Consider the following 22,911-nt stretch of genomic DNA (forward strand, 5'->3'; position numbering starts at 1 on the left):
ATTCAGCGTCTGGGGAGCCAAGTGCCCAGCAGTGGAAGCTCTAGATGATGCTATACAGATACAGAACTGGGCATCTGAAGCGGGCAACAGGAGTTAGAATGGATAAAAACTCTTATATGGCGTTGGTGGTCACAGTCCTGCTCCAGATTCAAGGGCTTGGAAGGTGTGGGGTGGTCTTCAGCCTGAATGGTGGGGGGGGGGGGGGCAGGGGGAGGAAGGAGGACAGGGACAGGAGAGAGTTCCAGAACCTGAGGCCACAATCCTGAGAGTGATCTCACTTCGGGCCCAGGATTCTGGAACTTGGGCTGCCTGATGGGCCCTATATGAAAGATGTAGTAGGGAAAAGGAGCGACAGCAGGCTAAAGGGGCCCCCCACAACCCTCCCCGACACCCTAGGAGAGCAGCCTCTCTCCGCTGGTCCCAGGGTGCCATGGAGATGGAGAGCGCGGCGGCCTCCACACGTTTCCACCAGCCTCACATGGAGAGGAAGATGAGTGCGATGACCTGTGAGATCTTCAACGAGCTTAGGCTAGAGGGCAAGCTCTGCGACGTGGTCATCAAGGTCAATGGCTTTGAGTTCAATGCCCATAAGAACATCCTCTGTAGCTGCAGTTCCTACTTTAGGTATAACAGGGTTGCCAAACTAAGCCAAAGGGGGACTTGGGCTCATTCTGAGACATTTTGGTTCATTTCATGTATCCCACCCCATCATCTCAAGTTAGGGACACTGTCAAAATTCTGGGCTCCCCTAGCCTGGCTCCTTTTTCTTCTGAAGAGGCACAACTAGGGCTGGAGCCTCCTCTCTGCTTTCCAACTGGATTTCAGCCAACTCTTGGTGGGCCAGGTGCTTTTTTCCTTTGATTCTCACCTCAACTAAACTTTGGGAAGGTTGGACACCCATCCTGGATTCCCCACTTAAACCTAGAGGACAGTGCTGCCTCAGCCGACCCTTGTGCCCCCATCCCAGTAGAGACTATCTCAAACAGGGTGATGAATTGGCAAGGATTGAGCAGATGGGAAGGAGGATGCTGGAAGGCCCAAGGAAGTGTTTGTCAGAAGATAAAGGGAGTTTGGGTCACAAGCACTAGGACCCAGGAAGTGACAGAACTATTTTGTTCATGAGCTGAAAATGTTCGAGTTATCAGTTCCAATGAACATGATTCATGTGTTCTATCTGTTGCTAAAAACTCTCATTTCATCTAGACCTACAACAGGGTCTACAAAAGACCAGATAGTGAGTATTTTAAGCTTTACCGGCCATGTAGCCTCTGTCACAATGACTGCCCTCTGCCTTTATAGTGGAAAAGCAGCCATAGACAATACTAAATGAGAGGGCATGGCTGTGTTCCAATAAAAATGATTTATGGATGCTGAAATTTGAATTTATTATAATTTCCAGGTACTGCAAAACCTCCCCACTTAAAAATGTAAAAAACGGGTATCTGGGTGGCTCAGTCAGTTAAGTGGTTAAACTCTTGATTTCAGCTCAGGTCATGATCTCAGGGTCCTGAAATCAAGCCCCGTGTTGGGCTCCAAGTTAGGCATGGAGCCTGCTCAAGATTCTCTCCCTCTCCCTCTCCCTCTGTTCCTGCCCCCCAACCCAACCCCACCCCAACTCTCTCTCTTTAAAAAAAAGGGGGGGCTCCGGGGTGGCTCAGTGGGTTAAAGCCTCTGTCTTTAGCTCAGGTCATGATCCCAGGATCCTGGGATGGAGCCCCGCATCAGGCTCTCTGCTCAGCAGGGAACCTGCTTCCCTTCCTCTCTCTCTGCCCGCTTCTCTGCCTACTTGTGATCTCTGCCTGTCAAATAAATAAATAAAATCTTAAAAAATAATAATTAATTTAAAAATTAAAAAAAAAAGTAGAAAACATTCTTAGCTTCTAGGTGGTACAAAAATAAGAGGTGGACCAAATCTGGCCCAGAGGCTGTAGGTTTGCAGAACCCTGCTCTAGGGAAGAATCTCATTTCCAAGCCCATATTCTCTTAAACCACCTGGAAAAAAGAGGAAAAACTTGTCAGGGCAGTTTCTTCTGTCTTGTTCAACACCTAAAAAAGTACGTAGCTATAGAGTAGAAGCCCAATAAATAGTCCCGGAATAGTATACTGTCAATAATTATTTATTGAGTGCCTATTTTATGACAGGCACTATTGGGGTACTAGAAATAAAACACTGAGTAAAGAGACAAACATTTTTCTCATGAAGTTTACCTTCTAGAAGGAGGAATAGGCATTCAATAAATAAAAAAATAGCAGATCGCAAGTGCTAGGTGGAAAAAAGGAAGGTAAGGAGATTTTATTTATTTTTTAAAGATTTTATTTATGAGAGAGAGCACACACACAAACGGGGTTGGGGGCAGGCAAAGGGAGAAACGGACTCCCCTCTGAGCAGGGAGCCCAATGCAGGACTCAATCCCAGGACCCTGGGATCATGACCTGAGCCGAAGGCAGATGCTTAACCAACTGAGCCTGGGATCATGACCTGAGCCGAAGGCAGATGCTTAACCAACTGAGCCACCCAGGCGCCCCAGGTAGGGAGATTTTAAATAGAAAGGTGGCGATTTTATATAGGATGGTTTGTTGACAAAGTGACATTTGAGCAAAGACTTTAAGGGGGATGTGGGAGTGAGAAATATGGAGATCTGCAGCGGGGAGCCTTCTGGGCAGAGGCAACTGCAGGTACAAAAGGACCAAAAATGAAACAGCTGTGGTGTATTCAAGGAAAGCAAGGCTGGTGGGACTGGAATGGAATGAGGGGGACAGTGGGAGGAAGTGGCCAGAGAGGTATTACTGGTCCAGATCTCAGAGGACTTTTGTACTCCCTGGCAAGTACTTTGTATTCTTTGTATCCATACAACGGATGTCAGCGGAAGGTTTTGGGTGGAAGGGTACATAAACTTATACGGTGGTTGGGATATGACTGTAAGTCCTGGCAGCATCAAGGGCGGAAGCAGGGCCATCCATTAGAGGGTTACTCCCAATCATCTAGGCTGGAGATGGCGGGGGATTGGACCAAGGAGGTAGCAGTCAGAGGTGAGGAGTGATCAGATTCTGGGTGTGTGCAGGTTGAACGGTACTTATTAAAAAACCATCTTGCTCAAGTTTAATTTCCTTAAGCAAGATAGAGATAAAAGAGACCTAGGTCTTATTCCCAGCTCTAGATCCTAATTTTTTCCACCCACAAAATAGGGAAAAGTTCTAGTTTTCATGAGAATAAGGAGAGTGACCGAAGTCAAATTTCTTGGCAAGGTTCTCTTGCCCACTGTATAAGATGCAGAGTCTGCCCGCCCCCTCCCCTTCCTCACGCCAATTTATTTCTAGCATACTTACTGTGCACTGTTTGGGCAATGTCCAAACTCTCCTCAACAAAAGACGGTGGGAGGAGAAACTGGAGAGAAATATTTCAGCGGCTGCTAGTTTCTTTCTTTTTTCCAGAGCTTTGTTTACAAGTGGCTGGAACAACACTGAAAAGAAGGTATACAACATTCCTGGCATTTCCCCTGACATGATGAAGCTAATTATTGAATATGCATACACCCGGACCGTCCCTATCACACCGGACAATGTGGAGAAGCTGCTGGCTGCTGCAGACCAGTTTAACATCATGGGTATTGTCAGGGGTTGCTGTGAGTTCCTCAAGTCGGAGCTGTGTTTGGATAACTGTATCGGCATTTGCAAGTTCACGGACTACTACTACTGTCCCGAGCTGAGGCAGAAGGCCTACATGTTTATACTGCACAACTTTGAGGAGATGGTGAAAGTCTCGGCCGAGTTTTTAGAGCTCTCAGTCACTGAACTGAAGGATATCATTGAGAAAGATGAGCTCAACGTCAAACAAGAAGATGCTGTATTTGAGGCCATTTTAAAATGGATTTCTCATGACCCCCAAAATAGGAAGCAGCATATTTCAGTTTTGCTTCCCAAGGTCAAGTTTAGTTATTTTTTGTGGGATGCTTAATTGCTCGTGTTTGGTTCATTTATCCTGGAGGGACTGTGCGAAGAGCCACATTCAGCTGTTTGGCAGATTCTGGGGCTGTATTCACATACTCTTATATAGAAGGCTACTATTCTGTGGAAATTTGCAGGGTTTTTCTTCTTTCTTGACATTGCTAGCTTCTTCTACCCCATTTATATTCTTTGACCAAAATTCTCCCTGGCAGTGGGGGAAGGAGATGGCAAGGCCTTCAAAAGAATTCTAAAGGGCCTTCCTTTCACCCATTTTTATTCTGTGAGTTTCCCCAAACCCCAGGTAGAAGTGGGATAGACGCCGAACTGTATTATATACAATTACAGCCATCTGGTGCTAATCTGTGTTATTTTATACAGAGAAACATAGATGTTCAGTGACTGAACAATCACCCCAGCTTTCTCTGGTCTGATAGTACTGCCCAGGGGCCCAGGAAGGGGCTAGCTCTGTGATCACTTGAGGTCCCTTCTCTCTAGCTCATTCTCAGCATCCAGATGTATACCACCTCCGCAAAACTGTGAGCTGTAAGTTTCAAACACACAATATGACCCTGCTGCCACTCAAAGGCAGACTGTAAGCAGGGGGATATGGAGATGGGTTGTCCAGGTACCCTCACCTCATCTCACTTTCTGTATTTCTTTCTTAGGTTCGCCTGGCCCTAATGCATGCTGAGTACTTCATGAACAATGTGAAGATGAACGACTATGTCAAAGACAGTGAGGAATGCAAGCCAGTCATCATCAATGCCCTAAAGGCCATGTATGACCTCAACATGAATGGACCCTCTAATTCTGACTTCACTAACCCACTCACCAGGCCCCGCCTGCCCTATGCCATCCTATTTGCAATTGGTGGCTGGAGTGGTGGGAGCCCCACCAATGCCATTGAGGCATACGATGCTCGGGCAGACAGATGGGTGAATGTCACTTGTGAGGAAGAGAGTCCCCGTGCCTACCACGGGGCGGCCTATTTGAAAGGCTACGTTTATATCATTGGGGGGTTCGATAGTGTAGACTATTTCAATAGCGTTAAGCGTTTTGACCCGGTCAAGAAAACGTGGCATCAGGTGGCCCCGATGCACTCCCGACGTTGCTACGTCAGCGTGACAGTCCTCAGCAATTTTATTTACGCCATGGGAGGATTTGACGGCTATGTGCGTCTGAACACTGCTGAACGTTACGAGCCCGAGACCAACCAGTGGACGCTCATCGCCCCTATGCACGAGCAGAGGAGTGACGCGAGTGCCACAACACTCTACGGGAAGGTAAGCCTAGGGAGGGGGGAAAGAACAAGTCCAGAAGTAATGCTCTTCCTTGTTTTGGGGGGGCAGGGAAAATAGAAGAGGCAGTACTCACTTTGCAGGACTAACTCCATCCTCAAACGACAAAGTGGCCCTTTGTAACTATCCTTTAACATTTTACTCATTAAAAAGCGATGTGTGCACACGTAGGAGAAAGAGTGATCGTACAGGCTGGCATCAGAAGGGCACCCTCATCACCGCCACATACACACCCTTTCTTTCCACTCCCCAGTGGTAACGATTTCAGTAACCTCGTGCCTCTCTCCACACAGGTCTACATATGTGGCGGTTTTAACGGAAACGAGTGTCTGTTCACAGCCGAAGTGTACAACACTGAGAATAATCAGTGGACAGTCATAGCACCCATGAGAAGCAGGAGGAGTGGAATAGGCGTAATTGCTTACGGAGAGCATGTATATGCGGTGAGTTCATCTTGCATCACGCCAAAACGATAACCCTAGCTTTTTTGTTCGCAAACAGGTTTCCACTGCCGGTAAGCATTTGAAAAGCATTTTTTCCCTGTGGAAAATAGTGGAAAAAGGGAGGTATGAAATCAGTGGTTCCCCACCCCACCCCCACCGGTGGGCTCCTCCTCTGTGAACAGAAGCCATGGCTAACAGTCAACCGTGTTTCCCTTGCTGTCCATAGGTAGGTGGCTTTGATGGAGCAAATCGACTTAGGAGTGCAGAAGCCTACAGCCCAGTGGCTAATACTTGGCGCACAATCCCCACTATGTTTAATCCTCGTAGCAATTTTGGCATCGAGGTGGTAGATGACCTTTTGTTTGTGGTGGGCGGCTTTAATGGCTTCACTACCACCTTTAATGTGGAGTGCTATGACGAAAAGACGGACGAGTGGTATGACGCCCATGACATGAGCATCTACCGCAGCGCTCTGAGCTGCTGTGTGGTGCCGGGGCTGGCCAACGTCGGGGAATATGCGGCTAGACGGGACAACTTCACAGGATTAGCACTGCGAGATGAAGTAAAGTACTCCGCTTCGACAAGTACCCTACCTGTATGAGCTTCTTCATTTAGCTAATAAAAAGTCTAAGCAATAAGAATTACTTCTTTTTTTAAATAAATGCAGTGTTTAAACTTGTAAGAGTACTCGAAAATGTTCAACTTAAGGGAGCCAGGGGGGTGGATGAATGAGGGATTAAGAGGGAAGGAAGAAAGCGTTTACAACCAATAGTGCATCATTTTTTTAAAAAAAGATTTTATTTATTTATTTGACAGAGATCACAAGTAGGCATAAAGGCAGGGAGAGAGAGAGGGGGAAGCAGGCTCCCTGCTGAGCAGAGAGCCCGATGCGGGGCTTGATCCCAGGACCCTGGGATCATGACCTGAGCCAAAGGCAGAGGCTTTAACCCACTGAGCCACCCAGTCGCCCCCCCAACAGTGCATCATTAAAAAAGAAAATCACACAGTGCAAACCAGCTCTTAAGAAATATGTTTATTTAAAACTTACATTGAGACAATAGCTTCAACACAGAACAAGATAGCTTTAGGAACATAAAACAAGCTATTTTACAATATAATGTCTCAAAGCGTCCTAAATTCTACATCTCCTCTGACTCTAAGGGAGAGAGCCAAGATTATATTTTCAGTAGAGTAGGGGCTTGGATACTGATAGCCCAAAAAACTCATGGTGTACCAACCTGAACTAAGTATGTACCAACCTGAACTAAGTATGTATTTTACAAATAACTCAATGAGCCCTAGCACATAGATGATAATCTTCAAACATCAAGCAAGCGTAATTTTTCACAAGTGCATTATTATGCAGGAGGATTAAGTTCACAAGTGCTCTACTGTATGTCCTTCAATGTCAGACATTCGTAGTGATGCTCAGAGAGTAAGACAAAAGCCCTACCAAGGTAATCAACAAAGCCGTTATTTGGCTATCTAATTAAAACCCTTGAAGCAAGATGACTACTACATTATGTTACTGTTATTGTATTACTCACTCAACTATGAGCTGTTTTGTTTCCAATGACCAGAACACATCATAATATAGGCATTATAACAGCAACAAAAATGGACTATTCTCAAGAAAGTGACAAACCGGAGTGGTGGACCATGCCAAAATGTTTGACAATTAAAGGAGAGACTGAACTGTTTCTCAAATATTCTACAGTTAAATGGCAACCTATATTTCTAGTGAAGACAGAGGACTTGCTTCACAATTCTGTGGACTTTCAAAAGACAGGAAGTGTGGTCAACATGCCCTTTTTATTTAAGCTTAATTAGATGAAAGTACAAAAAAAGTCCCTTTAGTTATGCTTGTTAGGCCAAGTAACTAAAATATACAATTCAGCTTGCCTACCTACAGAATAGTGTCTTATTAGAACAATATGAAGTAGAGAATGAAGTATTTAAAACATAGCACATGCTACACTAGTCAAGAAACAAAGAGGAAAAGAGTGTGCCCTAGAAACTGCCTCACCAGCAGCCTGAAGAGTTTAAAAAACAAAAGCACACAAATCTTTAAACACTATCCTTTCAGCTTCAAACCTCTGTTTTCTCTCTCTCTCTCTATATATATAAAAGTCAGTATTTTAAAAGTTTTTGGTCCCAACAATACTATATAAAACTGAGTGACCAAAACAAAACTTCATCATGAAGTCAATGAATTGAAATTTGTTAGCAAAATATTTTTGAATTGGCACAGCAGAAGCAAAGTTGGATATCAAGATATACAAGACTAATCATGCAAACTGCAAGTGAGAGGTATTACTTAAACACTAAGCTCACGACTGACATTCTCAATAGATACCACGGATTCGTTTTCTTAAAACCATGGTGGGGTAGGTACAGTTAAGGAATATCCATTCTAAGATAGAAGTAGCACTCAAAATTATATATACGTATTACTTTTTGGTATAATCAATTCCTCTCTTTTCCTTCCACAACAAAAACAAAAGCAACAACGAGCACAAAAGGTCTGCTGAATACGTGTTAAGCTGCCCTTTTTAAAGCTATATTTTTAACTGCTTAAATTACCAAACGCATTCTTTAAGTTTTCATCAAAAAGGAAACTTCTTTCCCCAAGAGCCATTTTAGGCTTGTGATCATGGTCAGAACCTTTCTAAATACTCTGGAAGATATTTCCAGTTTAGATTTCAGAATGTCAGCCTTGAACAGATTTAAGCAAATCTGGTTTCCTTCCTTATTAACAAGTTAGTTAGGATATTTCAGAAACACAGTTACTGATGTGAAGTCACACACGTGAATTCAAATATGAAAATGAGAAATCCAGTCTGAGGAAAACCTGCACACATCATGCAAGGAAGGACTTACCCTTCTTTTCAGCCATGGCCTAGGCTGCCTGCTGAGTTAAAAAAACAACAGTTTCAATCAAGTGTTCAAAACCAGATTATACCTAAATCTTAGAGGAGTTAAAACTTGTCACATCCCCTGAAGAAAGACCACCCCCCAAATTACTTGGTAACAATGTCTCAGAAGGCAATTCTAAGATCCAAAAACCTTAAGTCACACCTTCTAGAGAGAAACTGCCACTGTAGTGAGCTACGAAATTATTTCACCACCACTAAGAAAAGCACTAGCTCCCACAGTCTATCAGAGAGGAGAACATCACTCAGTGAGCTTCTCTGTCTCATTTGCACAGACCTCTCTCAACTCAGAATTACCACTTCTCAGAAATGGCTTTTTTCAAAATAACTACAAATGGAAATTGATAAAATGGTAGATGTGGCATAGGATAATCTATCTTCATACAGAAATAGGACTTGAAGTTTACTACCCCACCCCAATCGAAATGAAATGGTTTTAAAGTGGATTTCCAACATATTTATTGACAAACTGTCCTAGGCAGGAATACTAATTTAGAAATTTCAGGGAAGTTCTTGGTATAGAGTCCAAGGGCTAAATATTAATAGTCTTGCAGCAAATTGAGACCCAAAATTTCTGGTTGTGCTTTTTTTGATATTTGATACAATAAGGAGGTTAATTAAAACGGACTAGGGGAAAAAAAATCACTGCACTTGTAATTCAATACGTCTAGAACAGTATTCTAGAATGTCTAAGGAGACAGACATTCTGAAAGAAACAAGAAACATATAATGGACCCCTTTTGCAACACATTAGGGCAAGAGTCCTCTAAGCTAACTGAGTGCTAATTCATATAAACCTTCGGAGTGCATTCGAGAATTGAAGAATGCATAAAATAAATAAAAGGCAACTAAAGCAATACATTTTAAAGAGCCATAGTTGTGTACCTAAATTTGGTATTCCAGGCTCAAAGTTCCAATAAAAGTCTAGGGCACCTGGATAAAACAGGAGAACCACCAGGGCTGAGAAACAATAAGGCTTCTCTTTAGCAACATTTCTCTAAATTGTCACTTCCTTCCCATTTTGGAAAACGTTTCTCTTAGAAAGGAATGAGGATTCTATACACTATACATTAGAGCAAAATTTAAAATTGAAGGCATTAAGTGTCGATTGTCATAGGCATTATTTACACTCAGTAATTTATCCTCAAATAAGCCTGCAACTCCTGAAGAAAGTGTTTAAATGTTTTAATGCCTTTCATTGCTCAGTCTATATGAACATTACTTTTCTTCTTAAAGAAACAAATTTCACATACATAACTTCCTCTGTATTAAATCAATCAGCTAAAGATCAATACTCTTGTCAACTACCAGCATCCCAGAGCAATGGCTCCAAGTCTGTAACAGTTGCTGAAGAAATGAAAAATATTCAAAAAATAGTGAGCCAATCACAAATTTCTCATCAGTCTTCTTCTAGAAAGAAACAACAGAATTTCTAGATAAACACAACAAAATACCAATGCAAATATTCTGAAATCATCTTGCTGAAATATTGTGCTTTTCCCTTCAAATCTCAGTCTCACTATTGCACATACCTCCTGCAGATGAGGGCTCAATGCATAAAGTCTGCCCTTTTCAAAACCAGCCATTCAGGAAATAAATCAAAAGGAATATCAAAGTAAATGTGCAAATAACCTGTTGCTTAAAGCATGTTCAAAACAGTAAGTCCCTAAGACAAAGGAGTTTTAACTTGTTGTCAGAAAAACAGCCAAGTGACTATCCCTGGTTTTTCCACTTGTCATTAGTAAGATCTCATTTAGCTGGCACATCCCACATAAACCGAAGACATAAAAAGACTACAAACCAACAAAAGTTACCACATACTAAATCGAGTTTCCCATTCTTCAGTTTTTTTAACTATATTTCCTTTATATGGGGCAATAATCAGTTTAGGTAGAAAATAAGTTATTGACATACTTTTTTCAAGTAACAGTCTGGGTCTCCTCAGCCTCACGAAACAGGTACAACTGTTTCAAGCTGCACCTATTACAGAACCTAGCATTCGATCTGAGAGCTCGGCACTCGTCGCATGTTTAGGGCGTGCCGATGTATTTCTTGCATCTGTCTGATCCGGTCCTTCTGCCACATTAAGTTTTGAGGCATAGGATATCTTTGTGTGCCATGCAAGTACCGGTATGGGATTCTTATGTGGCAAGCTGTGGCTCTACAACGCGGCTGTGGCATGGGAGGAAGAAGCATCCACCGCTTTCTTTCCGCACAGTATCGATAGGCTTCCTTCCGATACTGTTTGTCAATATCATCACTGTTTTTCCAGCCTCCGATAATGAAAACGTCATCTTTGTAGTAGCAGATGGCTGCTCCTTCGATGCTTAGGACTTCTGGAGGTAAGCTTTCAAGGATCTCATCGGAAACTTGGCTGGCAATTTTTCTTACTGCCTCTTCATTTTCTAAAGAATAACTCTTAGGACAGCATGATGCTGTCTGATAAAAGTTTGAATTGACCACAGACATTTGGAAAAAACAGTAATTGTCAATAAGTGGCAAAGATTCCACATCTTGCCACTGTCGAGTCTCCGTATCATAGCATGTAATTACAGCTTTCAGTCCGTCTTCTGTGTCCCGGTCCACAGGGGTGCGGGCAGCGATGTACACAAACCGGTCTTCAATGGCTAGAGCTTTGACATCTCGAAGAATCTTTGGTGCGGACTCCAAGTTGTGCCATTTATCTAGCTCGGGATTATAAACAGTCACGTCTTTGAAGCCAGGACTAAAGTTGCCATGACCTCCGATGCTGTAGAGCTTCCCTTTGACTTCTGTTAACCCAAAAGAATGCTTCCTTGTCATCAGACTACAAACATGTTCCCATGTATTCAAATTTGGGTTATATCTTTCCACAGTTTTAGCAAACCCTGGCTCCATTGATCCAGCAACATACACAAAGGATTCTGTTACTGCAACAGCATGTCCATCAAGGTGATTATGAATATGGGGCAGGTTTACCCATCTGTCCTCATCGACAAAATATCCCACACATTCACTTAAATAATCCCCTCCTTCTGACACGCCTCCAATAACCATGATCACATCCATGTTTTGCCCATAGCGAGGTAATAATGAGACATGAGAGGCGGGGTGCTGAAAGGTGCCAGATTGTATGTTTTCAGCCCTCAGAGCATGCCTCTCTACTGCATCGGCCACTAATTTGACGCAGACTTCATTATTAGCCACCAGCCTCTCTGGTTTGACATGCCGAGTAAGGTAAGTAGGTTTCATCTGGGACAATCTCAGCAATTTAAAAAGTTCTTCAAAGTATCTTTCTCTCTCTTCGGCATTTCTCTGAACCCACTTCAAAACTGTTTCAAAGAGAACCTCTTCAGAATCCACCGTAATTTCCAAGTCTGACAGCCAGTCTCGGATGAGATGGAAAGGTAAAGTATAAAATTCTTCATCCTGAATTACTTTGTGGAAATTTCTCCGTATCATATCAGCAGCTTTCAGAGCAAGCTGGCTTAAGGTATACATGTGAGCTAAACTGTGAATGGCCACACAATTGGAGAGATGAAGTTTTTTCTTGAGAAATTCTCCACAAAATTCTTTTAAACGAATTAAAAGGAACCTAAAATCAAGAAAAAGAAAATTTCAAATGTGCGTATTTTTTGTGGTTGCATTTAAAGAACATCTGAATTATACAAATTAAAATGGTAAACTTTGTCTCACTTTATGCCCAACATCTGAAAAAAAGGCAAATCCCCCCAAATTAAAAAAGGATTATGCTGGAAAGTATATTTAAAAGCATAGTCATCTCTATATAGGATATACTTTAAATTATTTGTATTATACAGTTTATATATAAGTATACATGATACAACACACACACAATGGAGATTTCTTCATAATGTTAGGTTTCTGGAACATATCCTTCAATAAAGTACAACCAAGAAAAACAAATATATACAATTTCACTCCTATGTGGGACTTAAGAAACAAGACAAGTGTGCAGAGAGAGAGAAGCCAAGAAACAGACTCTTTAACTATAGAGAACTGATGGTGGGGCGCCAGAGTGGCTGTTATTAAGCATCTGTCCTCAGCTCAGGTCATGATCCCAGGATCCTGGGATCGAGCCCGCATGGGGCTCCCTGTTCAGCAGGAAGCCTGCTTCTCCCTCCCCCACTTCCCCTGCTTGTGTTCCCTCTCACTGTGTCTCTCTCTGTCAAATAAATAAATAAAATCTTAAAAAAAAAAAAAAAAAAAAGAACAGATGGTTACCAAAAGGAAGGGGGAAGGTGAAATGGATGATGGGGATTGGGGATTGCAGTTATCATGGTGAGCACTGGGTAACGTATAGAATTGTTGAATTACTGCTGTACACTTGAAACTAATATAACACTGTATTTTTAACTATACTGGAATTAAAATTAAAAACTTTATTTTAAAGATTTTATTTATTTGACAGAGAGAGATACAGTGAGGGAGGGAACACAAGAAGGGGGAGAGGGAGAAACAGACTTCCCATTGAGCAGGGAGCCCGACGTGGGGCTCAATCCCCGACCCCCAGACCTGGGCTGAAGGCAGACGCTTAATGACTGAGCCACCCAGGCACCCCTAAAATAAAAAAAAAAAACTTAATAAAAAATAAAATGCAATAGTCCCAAGCTTTATTTTTATTGGCAAAGGCACAAATCCCAATCCTAATCTGTCTATGCCATCCCTGTCCTAATCCCCCGTCAATCACCTGCCTTTTCTTCCGTGAGGCAGGGTCTCAGGGAAGACACTTTAATAGGCCTTGACTAAGTGGTACAGAAACTGTGGCTCCTGGGGGACTATGTCTGCTCAAATATCAGAAGGAACAGCAGTGGAAGCCTCCTGTCAGAGATTTTAATCTCCTCTTCCCCAGTTTTCTCCTTGGGCAGCTGCCAGTGGGGGTCGGGGGTGGTGCTGGGAGGGTGTGGCCTGAGCTGGGTTCTAAAGCAGGGGTGGCCAGGCAAACTCAAACAACAGAAACAAACGTATGAAAGTGGTTTGGCATGCAGCTGCCGAGAAGTTGCCTGCTCACCTAAATTCACTGACACTCCCTTGCACAGTGTGTTTGGAAACACCGCTCTATGAAAACAACAGCTAGCATATACTAGGCATTTGCCATGTTCTGGCCAGTGTGCTGGACACTTCCTGTTATTTCCTTGAAAGGATCCTTGAAGGAAGGTATGATCAACAGTATATGGGTGGTAGGGAGAGGAATGTTGCCTCAGAGATGATGGGTAAAATTAGATGTGATGGTTGCAAGACACTTAGAACAGTGTCTAACACCAGGCAGCTGCTAAAGCAGATGGAGAGAAGTTAAGAGTTTTAAGGAAACTGCCTGGGGCGTTCTCTCCTCACCTCCAATTCCCCTATAAAGCAGGGGCAAATTTGAAAACTAAGTCCACTCGACAGACACAAACATAGCTTGAGTGATTCCAATGACCCTTCTCTACCCGTTTTCAATCAACAAACCTCCCTCTCTCAGATCTATACCTGCCCCAATCCTTCCTTACCCTCTAATGAATGACCTGACCTTGGGCTTTGAGAAAACAGAAGCAATCAGGCAAACTCCATCTCCTCGCCACCCAATCTGCCTGCAGGTCTATCCTATAACTCTGCATTCCCAGTCCAACTTTTCTATTTTAAATACGGGTTCTGTCCCCTTCTTGGTTTTAAGGGCTTTGCTCCTGCAATTATTCCTCCAATTCTATAACATCAATTTCTCCTCTTCTGATTCTTTTTTTTTTTTTTTTTTCCCAGCACACAAACAAGCTCAAATATCTCCTATCTTGGGAGGGGAAAGACCTCCCCTGACTCTTCCCCAAATATTTCCATGTGTATCATTATTCTGACCCTCTTTATAGGCTCTTGTTAATGCCATCAAGGACCTCTCTTATTGCCAAATCCAACAACCTATTATGGTTGACAGAGGTGACATGCTCAGGCTACTCTCTCTTCTACACTCTGTGAGACCCATCTCCTCTGCTGGTTCCTTAACATTTTAAAACTCCAGGACTCAATCTTTTTTTTTTTTTTTTTTTAAGATTTTTATTTATTTATTTGACAGAGACAGAGATCACAAGTAGGCAGAGAGGCAGGCAGAGAGAGAGGAGGAAGCAGAATCCTGAGATCATGACCTGAGGCAAAGGCAGAGGCTGAACCCACTGAGCCACCCAGGCACCCCTAAAGACATTTTTTAAAATGTTTTTAAACTGACAGACTGTATTTCTAACAGTACTTGTAGGTTCACAAATGATAGCTTATTTTGGATTTATTTTGATAACTTGATTTTTTTTGTTTTTTGTTCTGTTTTGTTTTTTAAGTAATCTCTATGTCCACCATGGAGCTCGAACTCCGAGACTCAATCTTGCCCCTTCTTTGTCTACACTCTCTTCCTAAGTAATTGCGTCCAGTTCCATGGCTTTAATTACCATCTATATGCCATATTCCTCCCAATCTCTAGCTCTGAATGTTCTTATATCCATCCACCTGCCTCCTCAGACATTCCCTGGGCCAAAACCAAACTCCTCATCTTCCTCCCAAACTTGCTTTCCTACACTCTTCCACGTCTTAATAAATAAATAAATAACCCTATCTTACCAATTGCTTGGATCAAAAAAACCAGCAGTCTTTCCCCTTATACTCCACATCAAACACATCAACAAATGGTCCCTTCTACCTTCAAAACGTATCTGGAACTGAAGCACTAATCACCTTTACTTTTCTTTGATCCAAGCCTCTACCACCATCCCAACCTCCTAATCTCTCTGCTTCGGCCCCAGGAACCCCATCCTTTCTTCAACACGGCAGATTCCTCAAATCAGACTGCATTGTTCCTCTGTCCCCAAAGCGAAATTCTTCAAATCAGACTACATCATTCCTTTGCCCCCAAACCTTCCCATCTCATACTCATTCAGAGTAAGAACTCCTTTTGCAAGTTGCAAGCCCTCTGGAACCCAAGCTCCATGGAAACTAGATCCATCCCCATCACCACCCTGAGGGGTCTCTCCCACGTCTCTCCACCTGCATCCATTTGATGGGGCCATACTGGCCTGCTATTCTCTAACATCCAGATAAGCTCCACCTCACGGCCTTTCCAACCTGTGTTCCCTACCTAAAACACTCTTCACCTCATCCCCTTCAGTTCTTTGCAAAATGCCTTCTTCATTAGGCATTCTCTATGTATTAAAAAACACAGTTCCTCTCCACCAGCACCTTTTTTTTTTTTTTAAGATTTATTTATTTGACACAGAGAGAGAGAGAGATCACAAGTAGGCAGAGAGGCAGGCAGAGAGAGAGGGAGAAGTGGGCTCCCCGCCGAGCAGAGAGCCTGATGCGGGGCTTGATCCCAGGATCCGGAGACCATGACTTGAGCCAAAGGCAGAGGCTCAATCCAGTGAGCCACCCAGGTGTCCCCTGCTATCTACTTTACTTACTTATTGTCCATCTACCAAGGTAAGTGCAGCGAGAAAAGGGGCTTTTGTCTGTTTTGTTCACCACTGATTTCCAGCACTGGAGAATCCAGTGTCTGATCTGATGCATAACAGGCACTCAATACGTACTTGTTAAAATAATGTACCTGTAACACAACACTGCCAAAACAGACTCCTCCACAACTCTAAAAATGGCATTCACCTGCCTCCTAACCATTCTCTGAAACATCCATTCCTATCCCTCACCGTCCATTTCTCACAGTAGCAGAATCGGCCTTTATAATAATTAAATCAGGAGATTTCTTCACCCGGCTTCCCATCGCACAGTAAAAAAAATCAAACTTCTTGTTTCAATGTGTTTCACACACCCTTCACCGACTAGATCCAGCTCCGCTGGGTATTTCCTTTAGTTCTTTAAGCCAAACCGGGTCCTGCCTGAAGGCCTTTGCGCTATCTGCCTGGAATGTCCATTTCCCATCTTTGCACGATAGGGCTTTCTTGCCATTTGGAGGTCAGTTTAAATGTCACCTCCTCAGAAAGGTCTTTCCTCAACCCAAGCACTATCCTTTCATCCTTTTTATATGTCAACACAGCACTGATCACACGCAGACTTTCTTTTTCATTGCCTTTGTCCCTCCACCTGGAATCTGAGCTCCCTAAGAGCAGGGCGCCCTCGTCAGACCGGCCGGCTGCATCCTCAGTACCCAGTGCAGCGGCTGCCCCACAGCACACAGCTGGCGCTCAATAAGTATCAAACAAATGCATTTCCTCGGGGCTCCCTCCGGTCGAAACCCGTAGGCACTGTCTCTCCCGCCCCCTCCCTGGATGCGACCCTGAGGTGGAGAACATCTCCACCCCCCGGCGCGAGGCCCTCCGCAGCCCGCCTACCTGTCGGCCAACTCCAGCACCTCGTGCACGCTGCCCGTGCTGACGCGGATGCGCCCGGTGTACATGTATTCGATAACGGCTTCCACCGTGTCGGGCTCGGGCCCGGGCTCGGAGCTCCACTTGCGCATCTCCACCCGGCCCGAGCGGGACTCCGAGAACTGGCCCGAGAGTAGGGGCGTGAAGTACTCGGTGGCAGCGGCCAGCACCGAGCGGTGGGCCCGGAACTCGCGGCCTCCCGCGCCGCCGAAGCACAAGGTAATGTCGCAGAAAAGGCCCTGGCGCCTCTGCTCGTTCTGCCTCCAAGACAGCTCCGAGCAGTGAGAGCTGCACTCGAAATCCTCGGCCTCCGGGCCCGGATCGCCCCCGTTCGCCTCCATTGCAGATATGCCGGGCCCAGACCCGAAGTCCACCGTGCCGCTGCCTCGGACTTCGGCGGCCAGCCCTGCCGAACCGGCGGCGGCCGTCTCCATGCTCTCCATCTCCAGCACCTGAAGAGATGCGGCCGCTGCGGCTGCTGCGGCCGCAGCCACCGCCGCTGCCGCCATCTTGACGCCGCCGCGCCCGACCTCCGCAGTCTCGGAACGATCCAGCCGTTCTGGTGCGACACAGAGGGATTCTGGGAATAAATAGTGGGCGCGGGGCGGAGCCTGGCGCCCCTGGTGTGCGCACGCGCGGCCGCGCCCGCCGGGAGCCGTCCCACCTTGGAGAGGGCTCAATGGTGCTGCTCCCCCAGACATCCCAAACGCGAGTCTCAGTGGGAGGGTGGCTCGTCTCCTGCCCCTTAGAGTGGCATGCTCTTCGTGGTCATTTTGTACCAAAAGCCACCCTCGATCATCAACCCGTGGTTAGTGTCTCGGGTGGCAACAGTGGACTTCTACTTTAAAATTTAAAATGAATTTGGAGTAAACGTTACCGAGACCCAGCTAAGCAGATGAGGGTGAGCAACTTACTTAGTATCTCCGAACCAATGTATGTTCTATAAAAATGGGATAGTATCTATGTTGGGAGATGGCTGTGAGGATTAAGTGAGATGACTATTTTACGTAGTGATCCATAGTTAACTGTTGCATACATACTTGTTAAAAAAATGAATAGAAGCCACTTCAGGGGGTTAAGCAAGGGAGTGGCTCAATCAGATGAGTGTTTTAAGATATCATGAAATAATGAAAAAGTGGCACTAGGGGCACTAGTTAGATCAGGTATGGATGGATCAGAGTGATAATGAAAGGATAAACCCATAGGAGGGGGCAACCTCCTGTGGTGGAGGAAAAGAAGACTCCCTTTGCCTTGAGTATCTGGGAAGAGCTTTGGTTCCTCTTCACTGAGAAAGGGAGAGGTACAGATTTAGGGGAGAAGATAGGGTTTTTGTTTTGTTTTTAAATTTCATGTTCACATTTTTTTAAAAAAATTTTTTTATAGTAATTTCTACACCTGGGCTTGAACTCACAACCCTGAGATTAAGTCGCATGCTCCACTGACTGAGTCAGCCAGGAACCCCCTTAAGGGTTTTTCTTTGAAGCTAATGTTTTGATTAGTTCTTTCTTTCTGTGCGTGTGTGTGTGTGTGTGTGTGTGTGTGTGTATGAAGAGGTGGATGAACATTTTTTAAAATGACGTGTAGAAAACTGTATAGTTCAAAGGAATACAGAAGAAAGGATATGGAGGACATGAGACAGTAGTGTGTCTTCATTGTTACTGGATAGTTTATTGAAACCAAACTGATAATACAGAGGAGAGACAGAGGTGGCAGCTGCCAGAATCTTGGTGGATTACAGATGCCAGTGGGCTGGAGATGAGTCCTTGAACCCACACTTCAGTAACAGACCAATAAAACAACTGCATAAATACAGAGAACGAAAGACACAAGACATTTCACAGCTTTTCGCTTTGCATTTGTTTTAAACATACGTATGTTACAACTTTACATTTTAAATTACCACTCCACGTTATTTTTTGACAATGGCTAAGGATGCAATGGTCCCATCCCTCTGACATAAGCAGAGTTTGGTCTGCAATATACATTTCAGTGAGATGCCAAACAAACCCTTAACACGTAACACATAAAAGGATCTTTAAAAATCAGATTAACACAATGCTCCTCGGGTTATATGAGGAAGAAAGGGAAGTGGAAAAATAAGACATTAGGGATGCTTTCAACTGACGGTGTCTTGATGTTTTAAAAGTTTCATTCCCTTCCTCCAAGGGGGGAAAAATTTTTTTTTAGCTAATGGAAAAAAGAAAGCAACATCATAACACCTTACAACGAGGAAAAACACAATCCTTACACAGTGCTTAGATGCTTCCATGTAATCAATACAGCATGTAGCAGAGCAAAAGTCACAATTTATTGGCTTGGTTTTTATTTCTATGCTTATAAAAAAAATACTAAGCTTCTTTGTGTGGACTGAACAGTGTTAGCCTGTGGCTGTCTTCGGTGCCTGTACACCATGGCTGTTTACATTCCAGGCCCATCCTAGAGCAAGCTCCCATGCCAACTGTCTGCACACTGTTTGTTTCCCAGGGGAGGAGTTCTTGTCTTCACTTTACTGCAACAGGGTTCCTGGTTCATTACATGCTCATGTGTTCCGGAAGAACATATGAAATATCATCCCACGGGTGACGATAGAGCCCCTGCTTCAGCCTCTTCTGATCAAGATAGTGTCCTGAAATATGGAGCAAAGGCATCTTTTTTTTTTTTTTTTGAAGATTTATTTATTTATTTATTTGACAGAGAGAGAGAGAGAGAGAGAGAAACAGACAGTGAGAGAGAGAACACAAGCAGAGGGTGTGGGAGTGGGAGAGGGAGAAGCAGGCTTCCTGCCGAGCACAGAACCCGATTCTGGGCTGGATCCCAGGACCCTGGGATCACGACCTGGGACTAAGGCAGAGGCTCTACCACTAAGCCACCCAGGTGCCCCAGGCAGCTTTTAATTAAGCGTTGCTGAGTCTGTTAAAAGTTTGGCAATGGGAAGAGGATAAGGACAAGAAATCTTCCTAATACCAAAAAAAAAAAAGAGGAAGTAAATCCAGATCCACTGCGTAAGAGGATGGCAGCCTGGGTAAAAGGCAACGGTTAGATTTCATTCTGTTTTCCTGGGCTAGCAGTCAGTCAAGTCCGAGAACAACGGAACAAAGAATAAGGGGAAATTAAAGTAAGAAAGGAAGGATTAGGAATAATGATGGAGATAATGTGACTCATAGAAACTTGCTACATAGGTAAGTGTTATAGCTGAACCATGGGGGGAAATCAAACCAAACTGCATTTTTCTTCTTCTCCTTTTTTTTTTTCTTTTTAATATTTTATTTATTTGGGAGTGAGCGAGAGCAAGAGAGAGAGGGCGAGCATGGCGCAAGAGCAGGAATGGTGGGGCGGGGCAGAGGGAGAGGGAGAAGCAGACTGTGTTGAGCGGAGAGTCCATGAAGGCTTGGATTCCAAGGACCCTGGGATCATGACCTGAGCTGAAGGCAGACGCTTAACCCACTGAGCCACCCAGGTGCCCCCAAACTGAATTCTTTTTTTTTCCCCCCAAATTGAATTCTCAGTAACAGCAACAACTACCAACTCACCAATGAAGCCCATACTCCTTCCCAGCACAAAGATGCCATTGAGGGCTCCAATGTCAATATATTCATCAGCTTCCTCCCTGTAACACACAATCAACCTGTGGTTTTCAAACGGCTCACATGACCGCCCTCCTCCCCACAGGCAGTACAACTTCTGCCCTAGAATGAGACACTAGCTCTCTTTGGTTTCAAGACAGAGAAAGGGTGCTCTGGGTGGTAAGAGTAGAGATAATTTTTGTTTTCTTTATGCCTCTCCATATTTTCTAATGTATTCTCTGTAATGAGCATTCACTGCTTTTAGAACTGGAAGGAAAAAAAAAAAAAAGCTGGTAGGAAACAACAAGCATCAGTAATTGTTAAGAAGAAAACGGCCGCAGAGCTCACCGGGTAAAGGACCCACAGTTTCTAAGCATGTCTACAAACGCAACGCCGATGAAACCGTCTACGTTCAGGATAAGATTTGGTTTCTGGGAAGACAAAAAATTCAAAGCACTTATCATTATTTCTCATTCTCTCTTTGTAAATTTCCACAATTACTACTACTAACCTAACTACAGATCCTGACCACAATTAACAAACCTCCCACCAAAACATCCCAGCTGGTTAGGAGAGGAAGTGTCAGTTTAACTCCCAATGTCTAGCAGAGGACCCAACACCTCGCTGAAATGGGATACGCATCTGCTGAACTTGGCAGTGCAACAGAAATAGAATTTCCCAGAAAACCAGGTTTGATTTTTGGCTGCACAATCAAAATGTAGGCTGGCTCTTGTTTTCCCCCAAGTAATGCACCCACAGGCTATGATTCGGGAATTAGGGATATTTTCTCTTTTACCTTCGAGGTGGTAATCTTCTCGACTTCCAGAGCATAGTCAAGCAGAGGGGTGGCGGGGAAGTGCTGTTTGACGTAATCCTTGAGGATCTGCACGCGCATGTCTGGGTTGTTTATCTAGAAAGTGACCCAAAGTTACAGAGGAACCCACCCTAACACCGCTATTAAGAGACAGGTCTGGGCTCCTGCCACAGATGAACACAAACGACTGTATCACGACCGGGAGGTGTGTCTCCGGGACCCGACCCACGCGTCGGGTTCCATGCGGCACAGGTGAGGACACCGCTGTGGGGCTTGAGGCTTCTCAAGTCTATTAAGTCACCAGCAAGGAACTGAGGCCTGGAGACGCTGACTGCATTCGCCACAGGCCGCCGCCTCCGTTTGAGCAGCAGGGGGCTGGGGCTCATCTACTCTCCCACCAAAAGGCTTCGGTTCTGGCCACTAACCATGCTGCCCACCAGTCAGGAGCCTCAAGCTGTGACGAAGTTCAGCAGAGTTCTTTTTTCAGCTGGCAAGCCCTTACTGGTGTGGGGCAGCAGAGCACCCCTGCAATTTTAAGGAAAGCCCTGGACCTGCCATGCTTGAGGCCACACCATCTACTAAGAGACCCAGGCTAAGCAATAACTGATCAGCGTTCAGGCACCAGCGGACTCCCAATACTACGGTGACCTCCGGCTCCCACGCAGAAGGCACTGCTCCAGTCCACAGCGCAGGGCCTCTTTCAGAGACAATGTCAGAACCCTGCTGCCACATTCAGGCTTTTGGGTTGTTCCCCTTTTGGAGTCCATACTTAGCTAGCATGTCTCTTTGCTAAGGGTGGAGGTCACTGTGGCTGCAAAGCCTGGGTGGAATGTTCCTCAGAAAGGAACAGTGTCCCTGATCCTCATGCAGCTGTTTAAGGGCATTCCGTATTAGAATGGAAAAATAGCTGCCTTATCACTGACATCTGTCAACACAGCCAAAGCTGTGCGGGTTATGAGTCAGGAGCCTGGGTGTTCCCAGCTAGAACAATGCTGTCTCGTCACCATCCACCTGCAGATTCGTCCTTAAGAAGAGTCACGACTTACTGATTTCACTCGGTGACCGATGCCCATGATCAGCTTTCCTTCCTTCTTCATCTTGTTCACAAACTCCATGGGAATAATACCACTGTCAAAGGCTTTACTGAACATCTTGGCAGCAGCATCCAGGGCACCCCCAAACCGGTCCCCCTGTAGGACAAGCAAGCCCACGTTGCCCTGAGCTGGAAGAGCCCCTTCAGCATCGCAGACCAATCTGGCAAGCCCCAAACTGCCCTGCCATGTGGTCTGACACTCCAAGGCTCCTTCTAGGACCCCACGGCGGCCACGTGCATGTTGCCAAAGGTACATGTCCCCTGCAGTTCTCACCTCCCAGGATGCCAGTACTCACAATAGTGAGCAGCCCCGAGGTGAGGCTGGAAACCAGGTCCTTCCCAGCCCGAGCACAGATGATGGTGTTGTGAGCCCCAGACACGGCTGGCCCGTGATCCGCTGTCACCATCAGGCACATCTCAATGAACTGGCAGGAATATTTGGGCAACCTAGAGGGGGAGGAAAGGGGCACTAAGAGGAGGGTCAGAACA

General features: G+C 44.8%; 3 protein-coding genes across 4 annotated transcripts in view; 1 reads left to right on the forward strand and 2 right to left on the reverse strand.

Annotated features, from left to right (window-relative positions):
* Positions 1 to 430: 430 nt before the first annotated feature.
* On the forward strand, positions 431 to 6,287 carry KLHL10 (kelch like family member 10). The gene is made up of 5 exons (XM_045983707.1): positions 431 to 624; positions 3,433 to 3,922; positions 4,611 to 5,228; positions 5,537 to 5,686; positions 5,913 to 6,287. Exons 1-5 carry the CDS (start codon positions 431 to 433, stop codon positions 6,285 to 6,287), a joined length of 1,827 nt encoding a protein of 608 aa, XP_045839663.1.
* Positions 6,288 to 6,703: 416 nt separating this feature from the next.
* KLHL11 (kelch like family member 11) lies at positions 6,704 to 17,500 on the reverse strand. Its single transcript, XM_045986121.1, has 2 exons — positions 16,917 to 17,500; positions 6,704 to 12,193 (listed from the first exon to the last, which is right to left on the reverse strand). The coding sequence occupies exons 1-2, from the start codon at positions 17,459 to 17,461 to the stop codon at positions 10,612 to 10,614; spliced, it is 2,127 nt and encodes a 708-aa protein (XP_045842077.1). The 5' UTR covers positions 17,462 to 17,500; the 3' UTR covers positions 6,704 to 10,611.
* A 1,096-nt stretch (positions 17,501 to 18,596) lies between these two features.
* ACLY (ATP citrate lyase) overlaps positions 18,597 to 22,911 on the reverse strand; it is a 41,995-nt gene continuing 37,680 nt past the window's right edge. For both annotated transcript variants that reach the window (XM_045984960.1, XM_045984959.1), the window contains 6 exons: positions 22,719 to 22,869; positions 22,376 to 22,519; positions 21,312 to 21,425; positions 20,864 to 20,946; positions 20,483 to 20,559; positions 18,597 to 19,578 (listed from right to left, as the gene is read on the reverse strand). In XM_045984960.1, coding sequence (XP_045840916.1) covers positions 19,484 to 19,578; positions 20,483 to 20,559; positions 20,864 to 20,946; positions 21,312 to 21,425; positions 22,376 to 22,519; positions 22,719 to 22,869 — 664 coding nt within the window. In that variant the 3' untranslated portion in view covers positions 18,597 to 19,483. The remainder of the gene's footprint in view (positions 19,579 to 20,482; positions 20,560 to 20,863; positions 20,947 to 21,311; positions 21,426 to 22,375; positions 22,520 to 22,718; positions 22,870 to 22,911) is intronic.

This window comes from Meles meles, chromosome 18 (genome assembly GCF_922984935.1).
Source record: "Meles meles chromosome 18, mMelMel3.1 paternal haplotype, whole genome shotgun sequence".
NCBI classification, from domain to species: Eukaryota; Metazoa; Chordata; class Mammalia; order Carnivora; family Mustelidae; genus Meles; species Meles meles.